Genomic DNA, 25,191 nt, shown 5'->3' with positions numbered 1-25,191 from the left:
TAATTAAATACATGAACCCCAATTAATGCCCACAGTTGCTCACCCCGCCAGTAATTAATTACCCCCCCTAATTAATTAAACCCAATTAATTAAGAATCCCCCCCAACACTAATTAATTATTCTGGTAATTAGCATGCCCAGGAATTAATTAATCCCTTACAATCCCTAATTGATGAATTAGCCCTAATTAACCAAAGCGAGTTAATTACCCGCAGTTCATAGCCCTTAATTAATTAATTAACAACCCCATTAATTAACCCTCATTAACCACCCCCAACCCACTCATTAAGCCCGAATTAATTAATTAACGACGCCAATTCATTAAGTTTGTCTTTAATTACCAAACACCCCCCCCGGGCCCCTCCCCCCACCCCCAAAAAGCCCCAAATTCGCCCCAAATCCGAGTCCGGGGTCACTTCCGGGTTAGGCCACGCCCACTTCCGGGATACCGCCGTTAACTTCCGGGTCAGGCCACGCCCGCGCTGCTGGCGCCCCCTGGCGGGCTGGCGGTTTGATGACGTCACTTCTCCTTGGGAGGGGGCCTGGAGGGAGAGAGGGGCAGTGAGTGACCAGTATGGACCAGTATGGACCAGTACGGACCAGTACGGACCAGTATGGATCAGTACAGACCAGTACGGACCAGTACGGACCAGTACAGACCAGTATGGATCAGTACAGACCAGCACGGACCAGTATGGACCAGTTACACCCCCAGGGCCCTCCCAGTTACCCCCCAGCGCCTCCCAGTACAGACCAGTTACACCCCCAGGGCCCTCCCAGTGCCCTCCCAGTTACCCCCCAGTGCCTCCCAGTACAGACCAGTACGGACCAGTACAGACCAGTTACACCCCCAGCGCTCTCCCCGTGCATCCCAGTTACCCCTTAGTGCCTCCCAGTACAGACCACTATAAACCAGTATATCCCAGTTACTCCCCAGTGTCACACCATTACAGCCCAGTGCCCTCCAGTGCCTCCCAGTACAGACCAGTGCCCCCAAAGTGCCATCCCAGTGCCTCCCAGTTCATCCCAGTGCACTCCCAGTATATCCCAGTACATTCTCAGTACATCCCAGTCCCTCCCAGTATATCCCGGTACACTCCCACTATCTCCCAGTGCCTCCCAGTTCATCCCAGTCCCTCCCAGTTCATCCCAGTACACTCCCAGTATGTCCCAGTCCCTCCCAGTATATCCCAGTGCACTCCCACTATATCCCAGTGCACTCCCAGTACATCCCAGTCCCTCCCAGTATATCCCAGTACACTCCCAGTACATCCCAATCCCTCCCAGTATATCCCGGTACACTCCCACTACATCCCAGTGCCTCCCAGTTCATCCCAATCCCTCCCAGTTCATCCCAGTACACTCCCAGTATCTCCCAGTCCCTCCCAGTATATCCCAGTGCACTCCCACTAAATCCCAGTATACCCCAGTGCCTCCCAATACATCCCAGTGCTTCCTAGTTCATCTCAGTCCCTCCCAGTTCATCCCAGTACACTCCCAGTATACCCCAGTGCACCCCCAGTATATCCCAGTACACTGCCAGGACATCCCAGTGCCTCCCAGTATATCCTAGTACACTCCCAGTACATTCCCAGTATATCCCAGTACACTCCCGCTATATCCCTGTCCATCCCAGTGCACTCCCAGTCCCCTCCCAGTACATCCCAGTCCCTCCCAGTATATCCCAGTTCATCCCAGTACCCTCCCAGTATATTCCAGTACACTCCTAGTCCATCCCAGTCCCTCCCAATCCCTCCCAGTCCCTCCCAGTCCCCTCCCAGTCCCTCCCAGTCCCCTCCCAGTCCCTCCCAGTCCCTCCCAGTCCTTCCCAGTCCCTCCCAGTTCCCCCCCAGTCCCTCCCAATCCCTCCCAGTCCCCTCCCAGTCCATCCCAGTCCCTCCCAGTCCCCTCCCAGTCCCTCCCAATCCCTCCCAGTCCCCCCCAGTCCCCCCCAGTCCCCCCCAGTCCCTCCCAATCCCTCCCAGTCCCCTCCCAATCCCCTCCCAGTCCCCCCCAGTCCCCTCCCAGTCCCATTTTTCCCCCCTAAAATCCCTTTTGGACCCCTAAAATCGCCGCTTTTCCCCCTAAAACTCCCGTTTTTTTTCCCCCAATCCCCTCCCAGTCCCTCCCAGTCCCTCCCAGTAGGTCCCAGTCACCGGTAGACGCCGACCACCACGGCGTGGTCCCTCTCGTAGGGCTCCAGGGTCAGCTGCTCCTGCGGCTTCATCTTCTCGGCCGTCATCTTCTTCACCTCCCCCGCGAACACGGCCTCGGCCGGCGCCGTCGAGTCGATGCAGTTGGCCTGGGGACCAGTCCAAACCGGTTCCAACCGGTTCCAACCAGTTCCAACCGCTCAAATACCAGCTCGAACCAGTTAAAACCGCTTCCAACCGGTAAAATCCCAGTTAAAAAGCAGCTAAAGCTGCTGAAATACCAGTTAAAACCGGTTCAAAACCAGTTACCGACCAGTAAAGTCCCAGTTAAAGGCAGTTCAAAACCAGTTCAAACCAGTTCAAACCAGCTCAAACCAGTTCAAACCAGCTCAAACCAGCTCAAACCAGTTCAAAACCAGTAGAATCCAAGTTAAAAACCAGCTAAAACCACTTAAATACCAGATAAAGCCACTTCAAAACCACTTCAAACCAGTTAAATCCCAGTTCAAACCAGTAAAATCCCAGTTCAAACTAGTTCAAACCAGCTAAAACCAGTTCAAGACCAGTTCAAACCCGTTCAAAACCAGTTCAAACCAGCTCGAACCAGTTCAAACCAGCTAAAACCAGTTCAAAAACCAGTAGAATCCGAGTTAAAAACCAGCTAAAACCACTTGAATCCCAGATAAAACCAGTTAAAACCACTTCAAAACCAATTCAAACCAGTTAAAAACCTGTTAAAACCAGCTAAAAACCAGCTCAAACCAGTTCAAGGCAGTTCAAACCAGTTCAAACCAGCTAAAGCCGGTTAAAACCACTCCAAACCAGTAAAATCCCAGTTAAAAGCCAGCGAAAACCACTTAAATACCAGTTAAAACCAAGTAAAGATGAGTTCAAAACCAGTTCAAACCAGTTCAAAACCAGTTAAGACCAGTTAAAGCCAGTTCAAACCAGTTAAAGCCAGCCCAAACCACTAGAATACCAGTTAAAACCAGTTAAAACCAGTAAAACCCGAGCTAAAAAGCACTTAAATACCAGTTAAAACCAGTTAAAGCCAGTTAAAAACAGTTCAAACCAGTTCAAAACTAGTCCAAAACCAGTTAAAAGCAGTAAAATCCTAATTAAAACCAGTAAAATCCCAGTTAAATCCCAGTTAATACCAGTTCAAAATCAGTTCAAACCAGTAAAATCCCAGTTCAAAACCAGTTAATACCAGTTCAAAACAATAAAATCCCAGTTCAAAACCAGTTCAAACCAGTTAAAATCAGTAAAACCCCAGTTAAAAACCAGCTAAGACCACCCAAATACCAGTTAAAACCAGCAAAATCCCAGTTCAAAACCAGTTAATACCAGTTAAAAAGCAGTTACAGGCAGTTCAAAGCAGTTCAAAACCAGTTCAAACCAGTTAAAATCAGTAAAATCCCAGGTAAAACCAGTTAAAACCAGTTCAAAACCAATTGAAATCCAGTTAACAACCAATCCGTACTGGTCTATACTGGTCCATACTGGTCCGTACTGGTTTATACTGGTCCGTACTGGTTTATACTGGTCTGTACTGGTCCATACCAGTTCATATTAGTCCATACTGGTTTATACTGGTCTGTACTGGTCCATACTAGTTCGTATTGGTCCATACTGGTCTGTACAGGTCCGTACAGGTCCCTACTGGTCTGTACAGGTCCCTACTGGCTTATACTGGTCTGTACTGGTCCATAATGGTTTATACCGGTCTGTACTGGTCCATACTGGTCCATATTGGTCTGTACAGGTCCGTACAGGTCCCTACTGATCCATACTGGTTTATACTGGCCTGTACTGGTCCTTACTGGTCTGTACCGGTCCATACAGGTCCGTACTGGTCCATAATGGTTTATACCAGTCCGTACTGGTCCATAATGGTTTATACCAGTCCGTACTGGTTTATACTGATCCATACTGGTTTATACTCATCCGTACTGGTCCATACTGGTTTATACCAGTCCATACGGGTCTACACTGGCCCATACTGGTCTGTACAGGTCCATACAGGTCCCTACTGGTCCATACTAGCCTGTACTGGTCCATATTGGTTTATACTGGCCTGTACTGGTCCATACTGGTCTGTACTGGTCTGTACTGGTTTATACTAGTCGGTACTGGTCTATACTGTTCTGCACTGGTTTATACGGGTCCGTACTGGTCTGTACTGGTTTATACTGGTCTGTACTGGTTTATACTGGTCGGTACTGGTCTATACTGTTCCCCACTGGTTTATACTGGTCCCTACTGGTCTGTATTGGTTTATACTGGTCGGTACTGGTCTATACTGGTCTGTACTGGTTTATACAGGTCTGTACTGGTTTATACTGGTCCACACTGGTCTATACTGGTCCGTACTGGTCTGCACTGGTTTATACTGGTCGGTACCGGTCTATACTGGTCCGCACTGGTTTATGCTGGTCCGTAGTCGTCTGTACTGCTTTATACTGGTCAGTACTGGTCTATACTGCTCTGCACTGGTTTATACTGGTCCGCAGTGGTCTGTACTGGTTTATACTGGTCGGTACCGGTCTATACTGGTCCGCACTGGTTTATACTGGTCCGTAGTCATCTGTACTGGTTTATACTGGTCAGTACTGGTCTATACTGGTCTGCACTGGTTTATACTGGTCCGCACTGGTCTGTACTGGTCCGCACTGGTTTACACTGGTCTGTACTGGTCTATACTGGTCTATACTGGTCTATACTGGTCCGCACTGGTGCGCACCTTGATGGAGATGAGGAAGTGCCCCCCGCGGCGCAGGAAGTGGTGGGCGTTGAGCGCCACGATTCGCGTCTGGTCCGGCTGCGCCACGTCCGCGAAGATCACGTCCACCATGCCTGCGGGGAAGGTTAGGCTGGCTCAGTTAGGCCGGGATTAACTCGGGATTAACCCGGGATTAACCTGGGATTCCAGCCCAAAAAATCCCAAATTCCCCCAAAATCCAACGCCCGTGAAGATCACGTCCACCATGCCTGGGGGAGGAAGGGTTAGGCTGGCTTAGTTAGGCTGGGATTAACCCGGGATTAACCTGGCATGAACCCAGGATTAACCCGGGATTCCGGCCCAAAAAACCCCAAAATTTCCCCAAAATCCAACGTCCGCGAAGATCACGTCCACCATGCCTGGGGGAGGAAGGGTTAGGCTGGCTTAGTTAGGCTGGGATTAACTCGGGATTAACCCGGCATTAACCCAGGATTCCAGCCCAAAAATCCCCAAATTCCCCCAAAATCCAACGTCCATAAAGATCACGTCCACCCTGCCTGGTGGGGGAAGGGTTAGGGCGGCTCAGTTAGGCAGGGATTAACTCGGGATGAACCCAGGATTAACCCAGGATTAACCCGGGATTAACCCGGGATTCCAGCCCAAAAAACCCCAAATTCCCTCAAAATCCAACGCCCGTGAAGATCACGTCCACCGTGCCTGGAGGGTGAAGGGTGAGGCTGGCTCAGTTAGGCCAGGATTAACCTGGCATTAACCTGGGATCAACCTGGGATTAACCTAGGATCAGACCAGGATTAACCCAGGATTAACCCGGGATTCCGGCCCAAAAAACCCCGAAATTCCCCCAAAATCCAACGCCCGCAAAGATCACATCCACCATGCCTGGGGGGAGGGGAGGGGTTAGACTAGCTCAGTTAGGCCAGGATTAACCTGGGATTAACCTGGGATGAACCTGGGATGAACCTGTGATTGACCTGGGATTAACTCTGGAATAATCTGGATCAGCCCAGACTTAACCTGGAATTAACCTGGGATCAGCCCGGAATTAACCCAGGATTAACCAGAGATTAACCTGGGTTTAACCCGGAATTAACCTGGGATTAACCTGGAACTAACCCAGGATTAACCAGGAATCAGCCTGGAATTAACCTAGGATTAACCTAGAATTAACCCAGGATTAACTAGGGATCAGCCCAGAATTAACCAGGGATCAGCCCAGAATTAACCCGGGATCACCCTGGGATTAACCTGGGATTAACCTGGGATTAACCCGGGATAAACCCGGGATCAACCTGGGATTAACTGAGAATTGACCTGGAATTAACCTGGGATCAGCCCAGAATTAACCTGGGATTAACCCAGAACTAACCCGGGATTAACTCGAAATCAACCCAGGATTAACCTGGGATTAACCCAGGATCAAACCAGAATTAACTCGGGATTAACCTGGGATTAATTTGGGACTAACCTGGAATTCCGACCCAAAAAAACCCAAAATTCCATCCAGGAGCTCAAAATTCCCCCAAAATTCCACCCAGGATCCCAAAATTCCCTTCCAGGACCCCAAAATTCCCCCAAAATTCCACCCAGGATCCCAAAATTCCCTTCCAGGACCCCAAAATTCCCCCAAAATTCTACCCAGGAACTCAAAATTCCCAGAAAATTCCCTTCCAGGAACTCGAAATTCCTTTCCAGGAACCCAAAATTCCATCCAGGACCCAAAAATTCCACCAAGGAACCCAAAATTCCCCCAAAATTCCACCAAGAAAACCCCAAAATTCTATCCAGGATCCCAAAATTCCCTTCCAGGACCCCAAAATTCCACCCAGGAATGCAAAATTCCCCCAAAATTCCACCCAGGAACCCAAAATTCCCACAGAACTCCCTTCCAGGACCCCAAAATTCCATCCAGGACCCCAAATTTCCCCCAAAATTCAATCCAGGACCCCAAAATTCCAGCTGGGAACACCAAAACCCAGCACAACTGACCCCAAAATCACCTCAAGCCCCACCCTGGGACCCCAAAATTCCACCCAGGACACCCCAAAACCTCCTGGAGGCACCTCCAGACCTTCTCCAGAGCCTCCAAACCACCCTGGGGACCCCCAAAATCCCACCCAGGAGCCCCCAAATTTTCGGGGGACCCCAAAATTCTCCTCTAGGACCCCAAAATCACCTCAAGCCCCACCCTGGGACCCCCAAAACCTCCCCCAGGACACCCCAAAACCTCCTGGAGGCACCTCCAGACCTTCTCCAGAACCTCCAAACCACCTCCAAACCACCCCAATTTTTAGGAGACCCCAAAATTCTCCTCCAGGACCCCAAAATCACCTCAAGCCCCACCCTGGGACCCCAAAATTCTACCCAGGACACCCCAAAAACCTCCTGGAGGCACCTCCAGACCTTCTCCAGAGCCTCCAAACCACCCTGGGGACCCCCAAAATCCCACCCAGGAGCCCAAATTTCTGGAGGACCCCAAAATTCTCCTCCAGGGCCCCAAAATCATCTCAAGCCCCACCCTGGGACCCCCAGGACACCCCCAAAATCCACTCGGACACCCCAAAACCTTCTCCAGAACCTCCCAACCACCTCCAAAACCTCCTTGAGGAGCCCCAAAATCCCACCCAGGAGCCCCCAAATTTTCGGGGGACCCCAAAATTCTCCTCCAGGGCCCCAAAATCACCTCAAGCCCCACCCTGGGACCCCCAAACCCCCCCCCAGGACACCCTGGAGGCACCTCCAGACCTTCTCCAGAACCTCCAAACCACCCTGGGGACCCCCAAAATCCCACCCAGGAGCCCCCAAATTTTCGGGGGACCCCAAAATTCTCCTCCAGGACCCCAAAATCACCTCAAGCTCCACCCTCGGACCCCCAAAACCCCCCCAGGATACCCTTGAGGCACCTCCAGACCTTCTCCAGAACCTCCAAACCTTCTCCCACCGCCCCCAAAGCGTCCCCAGTTGTCCCCCCAGGAGGTTTTTGGGTGTCCCCTCCCCCGTCCCCACCCCCGCCCGGGATTTCGGAGCGGCACCGACCAATCAGCATGCGGTATTTGTGGGGGTGCCGCGCGTCCTCGATGACCGGCACCACGTTGGTCCTTTTCTTGGCCACGTTGAGAAGGTCCCGGCCCGAGCGGTGCGAGAACTCCACGGCGTAGACCACGCCCTCCTGGGGACAGCCCGGGGTCACCAGAGGTCACCAGGAGGTCGCCAGAGGCCACCAAAGGTCACCAAAGGTCATCGATGTCCACCCCATGGTCATTGGGAGAAGCCACCACTGGGTGGTCCCAGCACCTTGGGGACACCAAATCGGGGTCCCTTTAACCCAAGGACCCCTTGGTGACGTCATCATGGACCTCCAGGTGCCACCAGAGGTCACCAAAGGCCACCAAGGGCCACCAAAGGTCACCAGAGGCCACCAAAGGTCACCCATGTCCACCCCATGGTCATTGGGAGAAGCCACCACTGGGTGGTCCCAGCACCTTGGGGACACCAAATCAGGGTCACTTGGCCCAGGTGAGACCTTGGGGACACGCCCAGGTGCCCCCAGGTGTGCCCAGGTACCCCAGGTGTGCCCCAGGTGCCCCCAGATGTGCCCAGGTGCCCCCCAGGTGTGCCCAGGTGCCCCAGGTGTGCCCAGGTGCCCCCAGGTGTGCCCAGGTGCCCCAGGTGCCCCCAGATGTGCCCAGGTGCCCCCAGGTGTATCTCAGGTGCCCCCAGGTGTGCCCAGGTACCCCCAGGTGTGCCCAGGTGTGCCCAGGTGCCCCCATACCTGGCCCACGATGTCGGACACGTGGCTGACGGTGGTGCCCGACGCTGCCCCCAGGTGTGCCCAGGTACCCCCCAGGTGTATCTCAGGTACCCCCAGGTGCCCCCAGGTGTGCCCAGGTGTATCCCAGGTACCCCCAGGTGCCCTCAGGTGTGCCCAGGTGCCCCCATACCTGGCTCACAATGTCGGACACGTGGCTGACGGTGGTGCCCGATGCCCCCAGGTGTGCCCAGGTGCCCCCCAGGTGTACCCAGGTGTGCTCAGGTACCCCCAGGTGTGTCCCAGGTGCCCCCAGGTGTGCCCAGGTGCCCCCCAGGTGTCCCAGGTGTGTCCCAGTGTGCCCAGGTGCCCCCAGGTGTGCCCAGGTGCCCCCGTACCTGGCCCACGATGTCGGACACGTGGCTGACGGTGGTGCCAGACGCTGCCCCCAGGTTTGCCCAGGTGTACCCAGGTGTGCTCAGGTGTGCCCAGGTGCCCCCAGGTGTCCCCAGGTGCCCAGGTGCCCCCATACCTGGCCCACGATGTCGGACACGTGGCTGACGGTGGTGCCCGACGCTGCCCCGAGGTGTGCCCAGGTACCCCCAGGTGCCCCCAGGTGTGCCCAGGTGCCCCCAGGTGTGCCCAGGTGCCCCCATACCTGGCCCACGATGTCGGACACGTGGCTGACGGTGGTGCCGGACGCTGCCCCCAGGTGTGCCCAGGTGTGCCCAGGTGTATCCCAGGTACCCCCAGGTGCCCCCAGGTGTATCTCAGGTGCCCCCAGGTGCCCCCAGGTGTGCCCAGGTGCCCCCGTACCTGGCCCACGATGTCGGACACGTGGCTGACGGTGGTGCCGGACGCTGCCCCCAGGTGTGCCCAGGTACCCCCAGGTACCCCCAGGTGTGCCCAGGTGCCCCCAGGTGTGCCCAGGTGCCCCCATACCTGGCCCACGATGTTGGACACGTGGCTGACGGTGGTGCCGGACGCTGCCCCCAGGTGTGCCCAGGTGCCCCCCAGGTGTATCTCAGGTACCCCCAGGTGCCCCCAGGTGTGCCCAGGTGCCCCCAGGTGTGCCCAGGTGCCCCCCAGGTGTCCCAGGTGTGTCCCAGTGTGCCCCAGGTGCCCCCAGGTGTCCCCCAGGTGTATCCCAGGTGTGCCCAGGTGCCCCCATACCTGGCCCACGATGTCGGACACGTGGCTGACGGTGGTGCCCGACGCTGCCCCCAGGTGTGCCCAGGTGCCCCCAGGTACCCCCAGGTGTGCCCAGGTACCCCCAGGTGTGCCCAGGTGCTCCCCAGGTGTGTCCCAGGTGTTCCCAGGTGCCCCCAGGTGCCCCCAGGTGTGTCCCAGGTGCCCCCAGGTGTCCCCAGGTGCTCCCCAGGTGTGTCCCAGGTGTGCCCAGGTGCCCCCAGGTACCCCCAGGTGTGCCCAGGTACCCCCAGGTGTGCCCAGGTGCCCCCAGGTGTGTCCCAGGTGTTCCCAGGTGCCCCCAGGTGCCCCCAGGTGCCCTCAGGTGCTCCCCAGGTGTATCCCAGGTGTTCCCAGGTGCCCCCAGGTGTGCCCAGGTGCCCCCGTACCTGGCCCACGATGTCGGACACGTGGCTGACGGTGGTGCCCGACGCCGCCCCCAGGTACCCCCAGGTGTGCCCAGGTACCCCCAGGTGCCCCCAGGTGTGCCCAGGTGTTCCCAGGTACCCCCAGGTGTGCCCAGGTACCCCCAGGTACCCCCAGGTGCCCCCCAGGTGCCCTCAGGTGTGCCCAGGTGCCCCAGGTGTGCCCAGGTGTGCCCAGGTGTATCCCAGGTACCCCCAGGTGCCCCCCAGGTGCCCGCAGGTGCCCCCGTACCTGGCCCACAATGTCGGACACGTGGCTGATGGTGGTGCCCGACGCCGCCCCCAGGTGTGCCCAGGTGCCCCCAGGTACTCCCAGGTGCCCCCAGGTGTGCCCAGGTACCCCCATGTGTGTCCCAGGTGCCCCCAGGTGTGCCCAGGTGCCCCCAGGTGTGCCCAGGTGCCCCCAGGTGCCCCCCAGGTGTGCCCAGCTGTGCCCAGGTACCCCCAGGTGTATCTCAGGTACCCCCAGGTGCCCCCAGGTGTGCCCAGGTGCCCCTGTACCTGGCCCACGATGTCGGACACGTGGCTGACGGTGGTGCCCGACGCTGCCCCCAGGTGTGCCCAGGTACCCCCAGGTGTGCCCAGGTGTGCCCAGGTACCCCCAGGTGCCCCCAGGTGTGTCCCAGGTGTGCCCAGGTGCCCCCAGGTGCCCCCAGGTGCCCCCCAGGTGCCCAGGTGCCCCCATACCTGGCCCACGATGTCGGACACGTGGCTGACGGTGGTGCCCGACGCTGCCCCCAGGTGTACCCAGGTGTGCCCAGGTGTATCCCAGGTACCCCCAGGTGCCCCCAGGTGTATCTCAGGTGCCCCCAGGTGCCCCCAGGTGTGCCCAGGTGCCCCCGTACCTGGCCCACGATGTCGGACACGTGGCTGACGGTGGTGCCGGACGCTGCCCCCAGGTACCCCCAGGTGTGTCCCAGGTGTTCCCAGGTGCCCCCAGGTGTGTGCCCAGGTGCCCCCAGGTGTGCCCAGGTGCCCCCGTACCTGGCCCACGATGTCGGACACGTGGCTGACGGTGGTGCCCGACGCTGCCCCCAGGTGTACCCAGGTGTGCCCAGGTGTATCCCAGGTACCCCCAGGTGCCCCCAGGTGTATCTCAGGTGCCCCCAGGTGCCCCCAGGTGTGCCCAGGTGCCCCCGTACCTGGCCCACGATGTCGGACACGTGGCTGACGGTGGTGCCGGACGCTGCCCCCAGGTACCCCCAGGTGTGTCCCAGGTGTTCCCAGGTGCCCCCAGGTGTGTGCCCAGGTGCCCCCAGGTGTGCCCAGGTGCCCCCGTACCTGGCCCACGATGTCGGACACGTGGCTGACGGTGGTGCCCGACGCCGCCCCCAGGTACAGCACCCGCGCCCCCGGCCGGATGTGGATGCGGTCGATGCCCCCCAGGATGGCGGCGGCCAGCTTGGAGCGGAACGGGTTCCAGGCGCGGTACTCCACCGAGGCGTCGCCGTCCTGGAACCAGTATGGACCAGTATCAACCAGTAGGAACCAGTATAAACCAGCATGGACCAGTATGGACCAGTATGAACAGCAGGGACCCCATAGCGCCCCTTCCCAGTGCTCCCAGTAAGGCCCGGAACCCCTCAAGGACTCCACACCCGGCACTCCACCGAGGCGTCGCCGTCCTGGAACCAGTATGGACCAGTATGAACCAGTAGGAAGCAGTATAAACCAGTACAAACCAGTACAGACCAGTATGAACCAGTATAAACCACTATAAGCACCAGTGACCCCATAGCGCCCCTTCCCAGTGCTCCCAGTAAGGCCCTGAACCCCTCAAGGGTTCCACACCCGGCACTCCACCGAGGCGTCGCTGTCCTGGAACCAGTACGGACCAGTATGAACCAGTAGGAACCAGTATGGACCAGTATAAACCAGTATAAGCACCAGTGACCCCATAGCGCCCCTTCCCAGTGCTCCCAGTAAGGCCCTGAACCCCTCAAGGGCTCCACACCCGGCACTCCACTGAGGTGTCGCCGTCCTGGAACCAGTATGAACCAGTACAAACCAGTATGAACCAGTATGAACCAGTATAAACCACTATAAGCACCAGTGACCCCATAGCGCCCCTTCCCAGTGCCCCTTCCCAGTGCTCCCAGTAAGGCCCTGAACCCCTCAAGGGTTCCACACCCGGCACTCCACCGAGGCGTCGCCGTCCTGGAACCAGTATGGACCAGTATGAACCAGTACAGGCCAGTATAAACCAGTATAAACCAGTATGGACCAGTATGAACAGCAGTGACCCCATAGCGCCCCTTCCCAGTGCTCCCAGTAAGGCCCTGAACCCCTCAAGGGCTCCACACCCGGCACTCCACTGAGGTGTCGCCGTCCTGGAACCAGTACGGACCAGTATGAACCAGTAGGAAGCAGTATAAACCAGTACAAACCAGTACAGACCAGTATGAACCAGTATAAACCACTATAAGCACCAGTGACCCCATAGCGCCCCTTCCCAGTGCTCCCAGTAACGGCCCAAACCCCTCAAGGGCTCCACACCCGGCACTCCATCGAGGCGTCGCCGTCCTGGAACCAGTATGGACCAGTATCAACCAGTATAAACCAGTACAGGCCAGTATGAACCAGTAAAAACCAGTATAAACCACTAAAAGCACCAGTGACCCCATAGCGCCCCTTCCCAGTGCTCCCAGTAAGGCCCTGAACCCCTCAAGGGTTCCACACCCGGCAATCCACCGAGGCGTCGCCGTCCTGGAACCAGTATGGACCAGTATGAACCAGTACAGGCCAGTACAAACCAGTATAAACCAGTATGGACCAGTATGAACAGCAGTGACCCCATAGCGCCCCTTCCCAGTGCTCCCAGTAAGGCCCTGAACCCCTCAAGGGCTCCACACCCGGCACTCCACCGAGGCGTCGCCGTCCTGGAACCAGTATGGACCAGTATCAACCAGTAGGAAGCAGTATAAACCAGTACAAACCAGTACAGACCAGTATGAACCAGTATAAACCACTATAAGCACCAGTGACCCCATAGCGCCCCTTCCCAGTACTCCCAGTAAGGGCCCAAACCCCTCAAGGCCTCCACACCCGGCACTCCATCAAGGCGTCGCTGTCCTGGAACCAGTACGGACCAGTATCAACCAGTATAAACCAGTACAGGCCAGTATGAACCAGTACAAACCAGTATAAACCACTAAAAGCACCAGTGACCCCATAGCGCCCCTTCCCAGTGCTCCCAGTAAGGCCCTGAACCCCTCAAGGGTTCCACACCCGGCAATCCACCGAGGCGTCGCCGTCCTGGAACCAGTATGGACCAGTATGAACCAGTATGGACCAGTATGAACAGCAGTGACCCCATAGCGCCCCTTCCCAGTGCTCCCAGTAAGGCCCTGAACCCCTCAAGGGTTCCACACCCGGCACTCCACTGAGGTGTCGCCGTCCTGGAACCAGTATGGACCAGTATGGACCAGTATGGACCAGTATAAACCAGTATGAACCAATATAAACCAGTACAAACCAGTATGGACCAGTATGAACAGCAGTGACCCCATAGGGCCCCTTCCCAGTGCTCCCAGTAAGGGCCCAAACCCCTCAAGGGCTCCACACCCGGCACTCCACCGAGGCGTCGCCGTCCTGGAACCAGTATGGACCAGTATCAACCAGTAGGAACCAGTACAGGCCAGTATGAACCAGTATGAACCAGTATGAACCAGTAAAGGCATCAGTGACCCCATACAGCCCCTTCCCAGTGCTCCCAGTAAGGGCCTGAACCCCTCAAGGGTTCCACGCCCGGCACTCCACCGAGGCATCACCGTCCTGGAACCAGTATGGACCAGTATCAACCAGTACGAACCAGTATCAACCAGTATGGACCAGTACGAACAGCAGGGACCCCATAGCGCCCCTTCCCAGTGCTCCCAGTAAGGCCCGGAACCCCTCAAGGGCTCCACACCCGGCACTCCACCGAGGCGTCGCCGTCCTGGAACCAGTAAGGACCAGTATGAACCAGTAGGAAGCAGTATAAACCAGTACAAACCAGTACAGACCAGTATGAACCAGTATAAACCACTATAAGCACCAGTGACCCCATAGCGCCCCTTCCCAGTACTCCCAGTAAGGCCCTGAACCCCTCAAGGGCTCCACACCCGGCACTCCATCGAGGCGTCGCTGTCCTGGAACCAGTATGGACCAGTATCAACCAGTATGGACCAGTATAAACCAGTACAGGCCAGTATGAACCAGTACAAACCAGTATAAACCACTAAAAGCACCAGTGACCCCATAGCGCCCCTTCCCAGTGCTCCCAGTAAGGCCCTGAACCCCTCAAGGGCTCCACACCCGGCACTCCACCGAGGCGTCGCCGTCCTGGAACCAGTATGGACCAGTATCAACCAGTACAGGCCAGTACAAACCAGTATAAACCAGTATGGACCAGTATGAACAGCAGTGACCCCATAGCGCCCCTTCCCAGTGCTCCCAGTAAGGCCCTGAACCCCTCAAGGGCTCCACACCCGGCACTCCACCGAGGTGTCGCCGTCCTGGAACCAGTATGGACCAGTATGGACCAGTATGGACCAGTATAAACCAGTATGAACCAATATAAACCAGTACAAACCAGTATGGACCAGTATGAACAGCAGTGACCCCATAGGGCCCCTTCCCAGTGCTCCCAGTAAGGGCCCAAACCCCTCAAGGGCTCCACACCCGGCACTCCATCGAGGCGTCGCTGTCCCGGAACCAGTATGGACCAGTATCAACCAGTATGGACCAGTATAAACCAGTACAGGCCAGTATGAACCAGTATGGACCAGTATAAACCACTATAAGCACCAGTGATCCCATAGCGCCCCTTCCCAGTGCTCCCAGTAAGGCCCTGAACCCCTCAAGGGCTCCACACCCGGCACTCCATCGAGGCGTCGCTGTCCTGGAACCAGTACGGACCAGTATGGACCAGTATGAACCAGTAGGAAGCAGTATAAACCAGTACAAACCAGTACAGACCAGTATGAACCAGTATAAACCACTATAAGCACCAGTGACCCCATAGCGCCCCTTCCCAGTACTCCCAGTAAGGCCCTGAACCCCTGAAAGGTTCCACACCCGGCACTCCACCGAGGCGTCGCCGTCCTGGAACCAGTATGGACCAGTATGAACCAGTACGAACCAGTACAAACCAGTACAAACCAGTATAAACCACTATAAGCACCAGTGACCCCATAGCGCCCCTTCCCAGTGCTCCCAGTAAGGGCCCAAACCCCTCAAGGGCTCCACACCCGGCACTCCACCGAGGCGTCGCCGTCCTGGAACCAGTATGGACCAGTATGAACCAGTACGAACCAGTACAAACCAGTACAAACCAGTATAAACCACTATAAGCACCAGTGACCCCATAGCGCCCCTTCCCAGTGCTCCCAGTAAGGGCCCAAACCCCTCAAGGGCTCCACACCCGGCACTCCACCGAGGCGTCGCCGTCCTGGAACCAGTACGGACCAGTACAAACCAGTATAAACCACTATAAGCACCAGTGACCCCATAGCGCCCCTTCCCAGTGCTCCCAGTAAGGCCCTGAACCCCTCAAGGGCTCCACACCCGGCACTCCACCGAGGCGTCGCCGTCCTGGAACCAGTATGGACCAGTATGAACCAGTACGAACCAGTACAAACCAGTATAAACCACTATAAGCACCCGTGACCCCATAGCGCCCCTTCCCAGTGCTCCCAGTAAGGGCGCAAACCCCTCAAGGGCTCCACACCCGGCACTCCACCGAGGCGTCGCTGTCCTGGAACCAGTATGGACCAGTATGAACCAGTAGGAACCAGTATAAACTAGTATGAACCAGTATCAAGCAGTACGAACCAGTATAAACCAGTATAAACCACTATAAGCACCAGTGACCCCACAGCGCTCCCTTCCCAGTGCTCCCAGTAAGGGCCCAAACCCCTGAGATGTTCCCATCCTGGAAACCAGTACAAACCAGTATGAACCAGCATGACCCAGTACAAACCAGTATGAACCCGTACAGACCAGTACGAACCAGTACAAACCAGTACAGACCAGTATGAACCAGTACGAACCAGTACAATCCAGGAACATTTTTACCCCTAAAACTCTCATTTTTCACCCAAAAACTGCCGGGATTTTTCCTCCCAGTATAACCCAGTCTGTCCCCGTTCCCCCCAGTCCCTCCCAGTATAACCCAGTCGGTCCCAGTTCCTCCCAGTTTGTCCCAGTCCCTCCCAGTGCCCTTTCCATCCATCAAATTCCCATTTTTCTCCCTAAAATTCCCACGTTTGCCTCTAAAATCCCCGTTTTTCACCCTAAACCCGCCAGGTTTTTTCCTCCCAGTATAACCCAGTTGCTCCCAGTCCATCCCAGTTTTCTCCCAGTATAACCCAGTCCCTCCCAGTATAACCCAGTCCCCTCCCAGTGCCCTTTTCATCCATCAAATCCCCATTTTTACCCCTAAAATCCCCGTTTTTTGCCCTAAACCCACCAGGTTTTTTCCTCCCAGTTGCTCCCAGTATAACCCAGTCCCTCCCAGTATAACCTAGTCCCTCCCAGTATAACCCAGTTCCTTCCCAGTTCCTCCCAGTATAACCCAGTCCCCTCCCAGTGCCCTTTTCATCCATGAAATCCCCATTTTTACCCCTAAAATCCCCGTTTTTTGCCCTAAACCCGACTGGTTTTTTCCTCCCAGTTGCTCCCAGTATAATCCAGTTCCTCCCAGTATAACCCAGTCCCTCCCAGTCCCTCCCAGTATAACCCAGTCCCCTCGCAGTCCCTCCCAGTGCCCTTTTCATCCACCAAATCCCCACTTTCACCCCTAAAATCCTCATTTTTCACCCCAAACCCGCCTGGCTTTTTCCTCCCAGTTGCTCCCAGTACAACCCAGTCCCTCCCAGTACAACCCAGTCCCCTCCCAGTGCCCTTTTCATCCACCAAATCCCCATTTTCACCCCTAAAATCCTCATTTTTCGCCCTAAACCGGACCGATTTTTCCTCCCAGTTGCTCCCAGTATAACCCAGTCCCCCCAGTACAACCCAGTCCCCTCCCAGTCCATCCCAGTGCCCTTTTCATCCATGAAATCCCCATTTTTACCCCTAAAATCCTCATTTTTCGCCCTAAACCGGACCGATTTTTCCTCCCAGTTGCTCCCAGTATAACCCAGTCCCCTCAATCTCCTCCCAGTCCCTCCCAGTATAACCCAGTCCCTCCCAGTTGCTCCCAGTATAACCCAGTCCCCTCAATCTCCTCCCAGTCCCTCCCAGTATAACCCAGTCCCCTCCCAGTCCCCTCCCAGTGCCCTTTTCATCCACGAAATCCCCATTTTTACCCCTAAAATCCCCATTTTTTGCCCTAAACCCACCAGGTTTTTTCCTCCCAGTTGCTCCCAGTATAACCCAGTCCCTCCCAGTATAACCCTGTCCCTCCCAGTCCCTCCCAGTGCCCTTCTCATCCACCAAATCCCCATTTTCACCCCTAAAATCCCCATTTTTTGCCCTAAACCCGCCGGGTTTTTTCCTCCCGGTTGCTCCCAGTTTTTCCCAGTACATCCCAGTCGCTCCCAGTACCTCGACGCTGATCCGTTTCTCGCCGTACACCGACTCCCCCGGGACCAGGTTCCGCGTCACCAGCGCGTCCTCGCGGCCGCGGCAGATGAACACACCTGGGGGGGGAGGGGACACTTTGGGGACACCTGGGGGGACCTGGGGACACTTTGGGGACACTTTGGGGACACCTGAGGGGGACCTGGAGACACCTGAGGGGACCTGGGGACACTCTGGGGACACCTGAGAGGGACCTGGGGACACTTTGGGGATACCTGGGGGGACCTGGGGACACTTTGGGGACACCTGAGAGGGACCTGGAGACACTTTGGGGACATTTTGGGGACCTGGGGACACCTGAGGGGACCTGGGGGACACCTGGGGGGGGAGAGGGGACACCTGAGGGGAGTTGGGGGGACCTGGGGACACTTTGGGGACACTTTGGGGACACGTGAGAGGGACCTGGAGACACTTTGGGGACATCTGGGCGACACCTGAGGGGACCTGGGGACACCTGAGGACATCTGGGGACACTTTGGGGACATTTTGGGGACCTGGGGACACTTGGGGACACTTTGGGGACACCTGAGGGGAGCTGGGGACACTCTGGGGATATCTGGGGGACACCTGAGGGACTTGGGGGACACCTGAGGGGGCCTGAGGACACTTTGGGGACACTTTGGGGACATTTGGGGGACACCTGGGGACACTTTGGGGACATCTGGGGACACCTGGAGACACCTGAGGGGGACCTGGAGACACTTTGGGGACACCTGGGGGGAACTGGGGACACTTTGGGGACACCTGGGGGGACCTGGAGACACCTGAGGGACACCTGAGAGGGAGCTGGGGACACTTTGGGGACACTTTGGGGGACACCTGGGGACACTTTGGGGACACCTGAGGGGCCTTGGGGACACTTTGGGGACACTTTAGGGACATCTGGGGACACCTGAGGGGGACCTGGGGACACTTTGGGGACACCTGGGGACACTTTGGGGACACTTTGGGGACACCTGGGGGGAACTGGGGACACCTGGGGGAACACCTGAGGGACCTCAGGGACACCTGCAGACACTTTGGGGACACCTGAGGGGACCTGAGGACATCTGGGGACACCTGGGGGGACACCTGAAGGGCCTTGGGGACACCTGGGGACACTTTGGGGACACCTGGGGACATTTGGGGGACACCTGAGGGGGACCTGGAGACACCTGAGGGACACCTGAGGGACTTGGGGGGGACCTGAGACACCTGAGGGGCCTTGGGGACACCTGGGGACACCTGAGGGGGACCTGGGGACACTTTGGGGACACTTTGGGGACACCTGAGGGGACCTGAGGACATCTGGGGACACCTGAGGGGGACCTGGGGACACTTTGGGGACAGCTGGGGACACCTGAGGGGCCTTGGGGACACCTGGGGACACTTTGGGGGACACGTGAGAACATCTGGGGACACCTGGGGACACTTTGGGGACATTTGGGGGACAGCTGGGGACACTTTGGGGACACCTGGGGGGACCTGGGGACACTTTGGGGACACCTGAGGGGACCTGAGGACATCTGGGGACACCTGAGGGGAGCTGGGGACACTTTGGGGACACTTTGGGGACACCTGAGGGGACCTGAGGACACCTGAGGGACACCTGAGAGGGACCTGGGGACACCTGGAGGGACACCTGGGGGGAACTGGGGACACTTTGGGGACACCTGAGGGACCTTGGGGACACCTGAGGGGGCCTGGGGACACTTTGGGGACACTTTGGGGGACACCTGGGGGGACCTGGGGACACCTGGAGGGACACCTGGGGGGAACTGGGGACACTTTGGGGAAACCTGGGGACACCTGGGGGGACCTGAGGACATCTGGGGACACCTGAGGGGGACCTGGGGACACTTTGGGGACATCTGGGGACACCTGAGGGGCCTTGGGGACACCTGGGGACACTTTGGGGGACACGTGAGAACATCTGGGGACACCTGGGGACACTTTGGGGACATTTGGGGGACAGCTGGGGACACTTTGGGGACACCTGAGGGGCCTTGGGGACACCTGGGGACACCTGAGGGGACCTGAGGACATCTGGGGACACCTGAGGGGGACCTGGGGACACTTTGTGGACAGCTGGGGACACCTGGGGACACCTGGAGACACCTGAGGGGGACCTGGAGACACTTTGGGGACACTTTGGGGACACCTGAAGGACCTTGGGGACACCTGGGGGGACCTGGGGACACTTTGGGGACACCTGGGGGATACCTGGGGGACACCTGAGGGACCTGGAGACATCTGAGGGGACCTGGGGACACTTTGGGGACACTTTGGGGACATTTGGGGGACACCTGGGGACACTTTGGGGACATCTGGGGACACCTGGAGACACCTGAGGGGGACCTGGAGACACTTTGGGGACACCTGGGGGGAACTGGGGACACTTTGGGGACACTTTGAGGACACCTGGGGGGACCTGGAGACACCTGAGGGACACCTGAGAGGGACCTGGGGACACCTGAGGGGCCTTGGGGACACTTTGGGGACACTTTGGGGGACACCTGGGGGGAACTGGGGACATCTGGGCGACACCTGAGGGGACCTGGGGACACCTGAGGACATCTGGGGACACTTTGGGGACATTTTGGGGACCTGGGGACACTTGGGGACACTTTGGGGACACCTGAGGGGACCTGGGGACACTTTGGGGACATCTGGGGGACACCTGAGGGACTTGGGGGACACCTGAGGGGGCCTGGGGACACTTTGGGGATATCTGGGGGACACCTGAGAGGGACCCGGGGACACCTGAGGGGGCCTGGGGACACCTGAAGGGACCTGGGGGGGGACATCTGGGGACACCCGGGGACCCCCACACACCCCACAACCCCATCCCCAGTCCCTCCCAGTATAACCCAGTTTGCTCCCAGTCCCTCCCAGTTTGCCCAATCCCCTCCCAGTACAACCTGTTACCCTCCCAGGTCATCCCAGTTCCCTCCCAGTTTGCCCAATCCCCTCCCAGTACAACCTGTTACCCTCCCAGTTCATCCCAGTTCCCTCCCAGTTCATCCCAGTTCCCTCCCAGTCCCTCCCAGTCCCTCCCAGTTTGCCCAATCCCCTCCCAGTACAACCCTGTTACTCTCCCAGGTCATCCCAGTTCCCTCCCAGTTCATCCCAGTTCCCTCCCAGTCCCTCCCAGTCCCTCCCAATCCCCTCCCAGTCCCTCCCAGTTTGCCCAATCCCCTCCCAGTACAACCTGTTACCCTGCCAGGTCATCCCAGTTCCCTCCCAGTCCATCCCAATCCCCTCCCAGTCCCTCCCAGTTTGCCCAATCCCCTCCCAGTACAACCCTGTTACTCTCCCAGGTCATCCCAGTTCCCTCCCAGTCCCTCCCAGTTCCCTCCCAATCCCCTCCCAGTCCATCCCAGTCCCTCCCAATCCCCTCCCAGTCCCTCCCAATCCCCTCCCAGTTCCTTCCCAGTCTGCCCAATCCCCTCCCAGTCCCTCCCAGTTTGCCCAGTCCCTCCCAGTTTGCCCAGTTACCCTCCCAGTTTGCCCAGTCCCCTCCCAGTCCCTCCCAGTTTGCCCAGTTACCCTCCCAGTTTGCCCAGTTTGCCCAGTTACCCTCCCAGTTTGCCCAGTTTGCCCAGTTACCCTCCCAGTCCCTCCCAGTTTGCCCAGTTACCCTCGTGCCGATGCGGCTCCACCGTCACTTTTTTCCCGCCTTTGAAGCCGCCGCGGGCCCCGCCCCTGGCCCCGCCCCCTCGGCCTCGGCCCCGCCCCCTCGGCGCTCCCCGGGCCCCGCCCCCTCCGCGGGCCACGCCCCCTCCTCTGGCCACGCCCCCTCCGCGGGGCGGGAAACCGGAACCTGCGGGGGGAAACTGGGGTTAACTGGGAGGGACTGGGAGAGACTGGGAGGGGATGGGAGGGACTGGGATTAACTGGGAGAGGATGGGAGGGGACTGGAAAGGACTGGGATTAACTGGGAGAGGATAGGAGGAGACTGGGAGGGGATGGGAGGAGACTGGGAGGAGACTGGGAGGCACTGGGAGGGAACTGGGGTGGGATTGGGGGGCACTGGGAGGGACTGGGGTTACTGGGAGGGACTGGGATTAACTGGGAGGGGATGGGAGGGGACTGGGAAGGACTGGGATTAACTGGGAGAGGATGGGAGGGGACTGGGAAGGACTGGGATTAACTGGGAGGGGATAGGAGGAGACTGGGAGGGGATGGGAGGAGACTGGGAGGGACTGGGATTAACGGGGAGGGGATGGGAGGGGATGGGAGGAGACTGGGAGGCACTGGAAGGGAACTGGGGTGGGATTGGGGGGCACTGGGAGGGACTGGGGTTACTGGGAGGGACTGGGATTAACTGGGAGGGGATAGGAGAGGACTGGGAAGGACTGGGATTAACTGGGAGGGGATGGGAGGGGACTGGGAGGGGATGGGAGGGGACTGGGAGGGGATGGGAGGGACTGGGAGGAGACTGGGAGGGGACTGGGAGGAGACTGGGAGGGAACTGGGGCAGGATTGGGGGGCACTGGGAGGGACTGGGATTAACTGGGAGGGGATGGGAGGGGACTGGGAAGGACTGGGATTAACTGGGAGGGGATTGGGGGGGACTGGGAGGGGATGGGAGGGGACTGGGAGGGGATGGGAGGAGACTGGGAGGGGATGGGAGGAGACTGGGAGGCACTGGGAGGGAACTGGGGTGGGATTGGGGGGCACTGGGAGGGACTGGGGTTACTGGGAGGGGACTGGAAGGGGACTGGACTTACTGGGATGGGACTGGAAGGGACTGGGAGGGGATTGGGGGGCACTGGGAGGGACTGGAGGGGACTGGGGGGGACTGGAAAGGGATTGGGGGGCACTGGGAGGGACTGGGGGGGACTGGGAGGGGACTGGAGTTACTGGGATGGGACTGGGAGGGGATTGGGGGGCACTGGGCTGGGACTGGAAGGGACTGGGAGAGAACTGGGTTTTACTGGGGGGCACTGGAAGGGGACTGGGAGAGGACTGGGAGGGGACTGGAGTTACTGGGATGGGACTGGAAGGGACTGGGAGGGAATTGGGGAAGGATTGGGGGGCACTGGGAGGGACTGGAAGGGACTGGGAGGGGATTGGGGGGCACTGGGAGGGACTGGGTTATACTGGGAAAGACTCGGGGGGGAACTGGGATATACTGGGAGGGAATTGGGGGGCACTGGGGAGAACTGGGATATACTGGGATGGGATTGGGGAGCACTGGGAGGGAAACTGGGCTATACTGGGAGGACATTGGGGTGGACTGGGAGCACTGGTCATACTGGGATGGCACTGGGGCTCCCAGTATGGCCAGGACTGGACTTACTGGGAGTTACTGGGAGTCACTGGGACATACTGGGAGGGACTGGGAGAAGAACTGGACTTATTAGAAGGGGAACTGGGGGGATACTGGGAAGTAACTGGGACAAACTGGGAGAGCACTGGGGCTCCCAGTACGGGCATTACTGGTGGCTACTGGTCTTTACTGGTTTATACTGGGACTCACCTCGGCCCCGGAAGCCGCCGCGTCCCCCCCGGGGGCTGAAACCTGCAGGGAACTGGTCAGACTGGGAGCTACTGGGAGCACCCCTGGAGCACTCCCAGTCCATCCCAGTATGACCCAGTCACCCCCAAACCCCACCCAGTCCATCCCAGTATGACCCAGTCACACCCAAAACCCTCCCAGTATAACCCAGTCCATCCCAGTATAACCCAGTCACCCCCAAATCCATCCCAGTTCATCCCAGTCCATCCCAGTATAACCCAGTCACCCCCAAATCTATCCTAGTTCATCCCAGTATAACCCCATCACCCCCAAATCTATCCCAGTCCATGCCAGTATAACCCAGTCCATCCCAGTATAACCCAGTCACCCCCAAACCCTTCCCAGTCCATCCCAGTATAACCCAGTCCATCCCAGTATAACCCAGTCACCACCAAATCCCTCCCAGTCCATCCCAGTATGACCCAGTCCCCTCCCAGTCCATCCCAGTATAACCCAGTCACTCCCAAAGCCCTACCAGTTCCTCTCAGTCCATCCCAGTATAACCCAGTCAACCCCAAAGCCCTCCCAGTCCATCCCAGTATAACCCAGTCCCCTCCCAGTCCTTCCCAGTATATCCCAGTATAACCCACTCACCCCCAAATCCCTCCCAGTCCACCCCAGTCCGTCCCAGTCCACCCCACTCACCCCCAAACCCCTCCCAGTCCATCCCAGTATAACCCAGTCACCCCCAAAGCCCTCCCAGTATAACCCAGTCACCCCCAAAGCCCTCCCAGTCCATCCCAGTCCGTCCCAGTATAACCCAGTCCCCTCCCAGTCCATCCCAGTATAACCCACTCAACCCCAAATCCATCCCAGTTCATCCCAGTATAACCCAGTCACCCCCAAATCCTTCCCAGTTCACCCCAGTATAACCCACTCCCCTCCCAGTCCATCCCAGTCACCCCCAAAGCCCTCCCAGTTCATCCCAGTATAACCCAGTCCTTCCCAGTATATCCCAGTCTCCTCCCAGTCCATCCCAGTCCTTCCCAGTATATCCCAGTCCCCTCCCAGTCCATCCCAGTATAACCCAGTCCCCTCCCAGTCCATCCCAGTCCTTCCCAGTATATCCCAGTCCCCTCCCAGTCCATCCCAGTATAACCCACTCACCCTCAAATCCTTCCCAGCCCATCCCAGTATAACCCAGTCACCCCCAAATCCCTCCCAGTCCACCCCAGTCCGTCCCAGTATAACCCAGTCACCCCCAAATCCATCCCAGTTCATCCCAGTATGACCCAATGCCTCCCAGTCCATCCCAGTACACCCTGATCCCATCCCAGTTGCTCCCAGCTCCCCCCGCTCCCTCCTAGAATCCCTCCCAGTTCATCCCAGTCCCCCCCAGTTCATCCCAGTCCCTCCGCAATCCCTTCCCACTCCTCCCCCAGAGCCCCCAATCCCCTCCCAGCCCATCCCAGTAAATCTCAGTCCCCTCCAGTCCCTCCCAGTCCCTTCCAGTGCCCCCCAGTCGCTCCCAGTCCCTCCCAGTTTGTCCCAGTTTGTCCCAGTTCCCACCCGGCCTCATCGCGCCGCTTCTCCACGCGGGGCTCGCGCGCCTCTGCCGGAACCGGAAATGACGTCACACGTCCAACGCCCCGCGCATGCGCAGCTCCCTCCTGAGGCTCAGCCCCCGCCCTTTCCCGGGCGGAAGTGCCCTCAGAGCGCTTCCCTGGGGTCCAACCCCGCCGAGGAGGCTCCTGAGGGGATTTTGGGGACAAAAACGGGGATTTTGGGAGCTCCGCTGGGAGTTTTTTGCCGATTCGCGGCGTTTTGGGCTCATTTCGGGGCCTTTCGGCGCCGCTTCGGGGCCGTTCCGGGGCGTTTCAAGGCACTTCCAGGTCGCTGTCGCCGCCATTTTTCCTCCAAGATGCGAC

The 25,191-nt window shown here is 58.0% G+C and overlaps 1 protein-coding gene across 1 annotated transcript; it reads right to left on the bottom strand.

Moving 5' to 3' along the window:
- Positions 1-374: 374 nt before the first annotated feature.
- FBL (fibrillarin) lies at positions 375-24,890 on the bottom strand. Its single transcript, XM_068998704.1, has 9 exons — positions 24,833-24,890; positions 23,285-23,326; positions 21,440-21,622; positions 17,785-17,879; positions 11,536-11,706; positions 7,930-8,062; positions 4,897-5,009; positions 2,157-2,302; positions 375-542 (listed from the first exon to the last, which is right to left on the bottom strand). The coding sequence occupies exons 1-9, from the start codon at positions 24,840-24,842 to the stop codon at positions 521-523; spliced, it is 915 nt and encodes a 304-aa protein (XP_068854805.1). The 5' UTR covers positions 24,843-24,890; the 3' UTR covers positions 375-520.
- Positions 24,891-25,191: the final 301 nt, after the last annotated feature.

The sequence above is a fragment of the Aphelocoma coerulescens genome, unplaced genomic scaffold (assembly GCF_041296385.1).
Source record: "Aphelocoma coerulescens isolate FSJ_1873_10779 unplaced genomic scaffold, UR_Acoe_1.0 HiC_scaffold_150, whole genome shotgun sequence".
Lineage (NCBI taxonomy): Eukaryota > Metazoa > Chordata > Aves > Passeriformes > Corvidae > Aphelocoma > Aphelocoma coerulescens.
The sequence above is the reverse complement of the archived record's forward strand: the minus strand, read 5'-3'. Positions and strand labels throughout refer to the sequence as shown.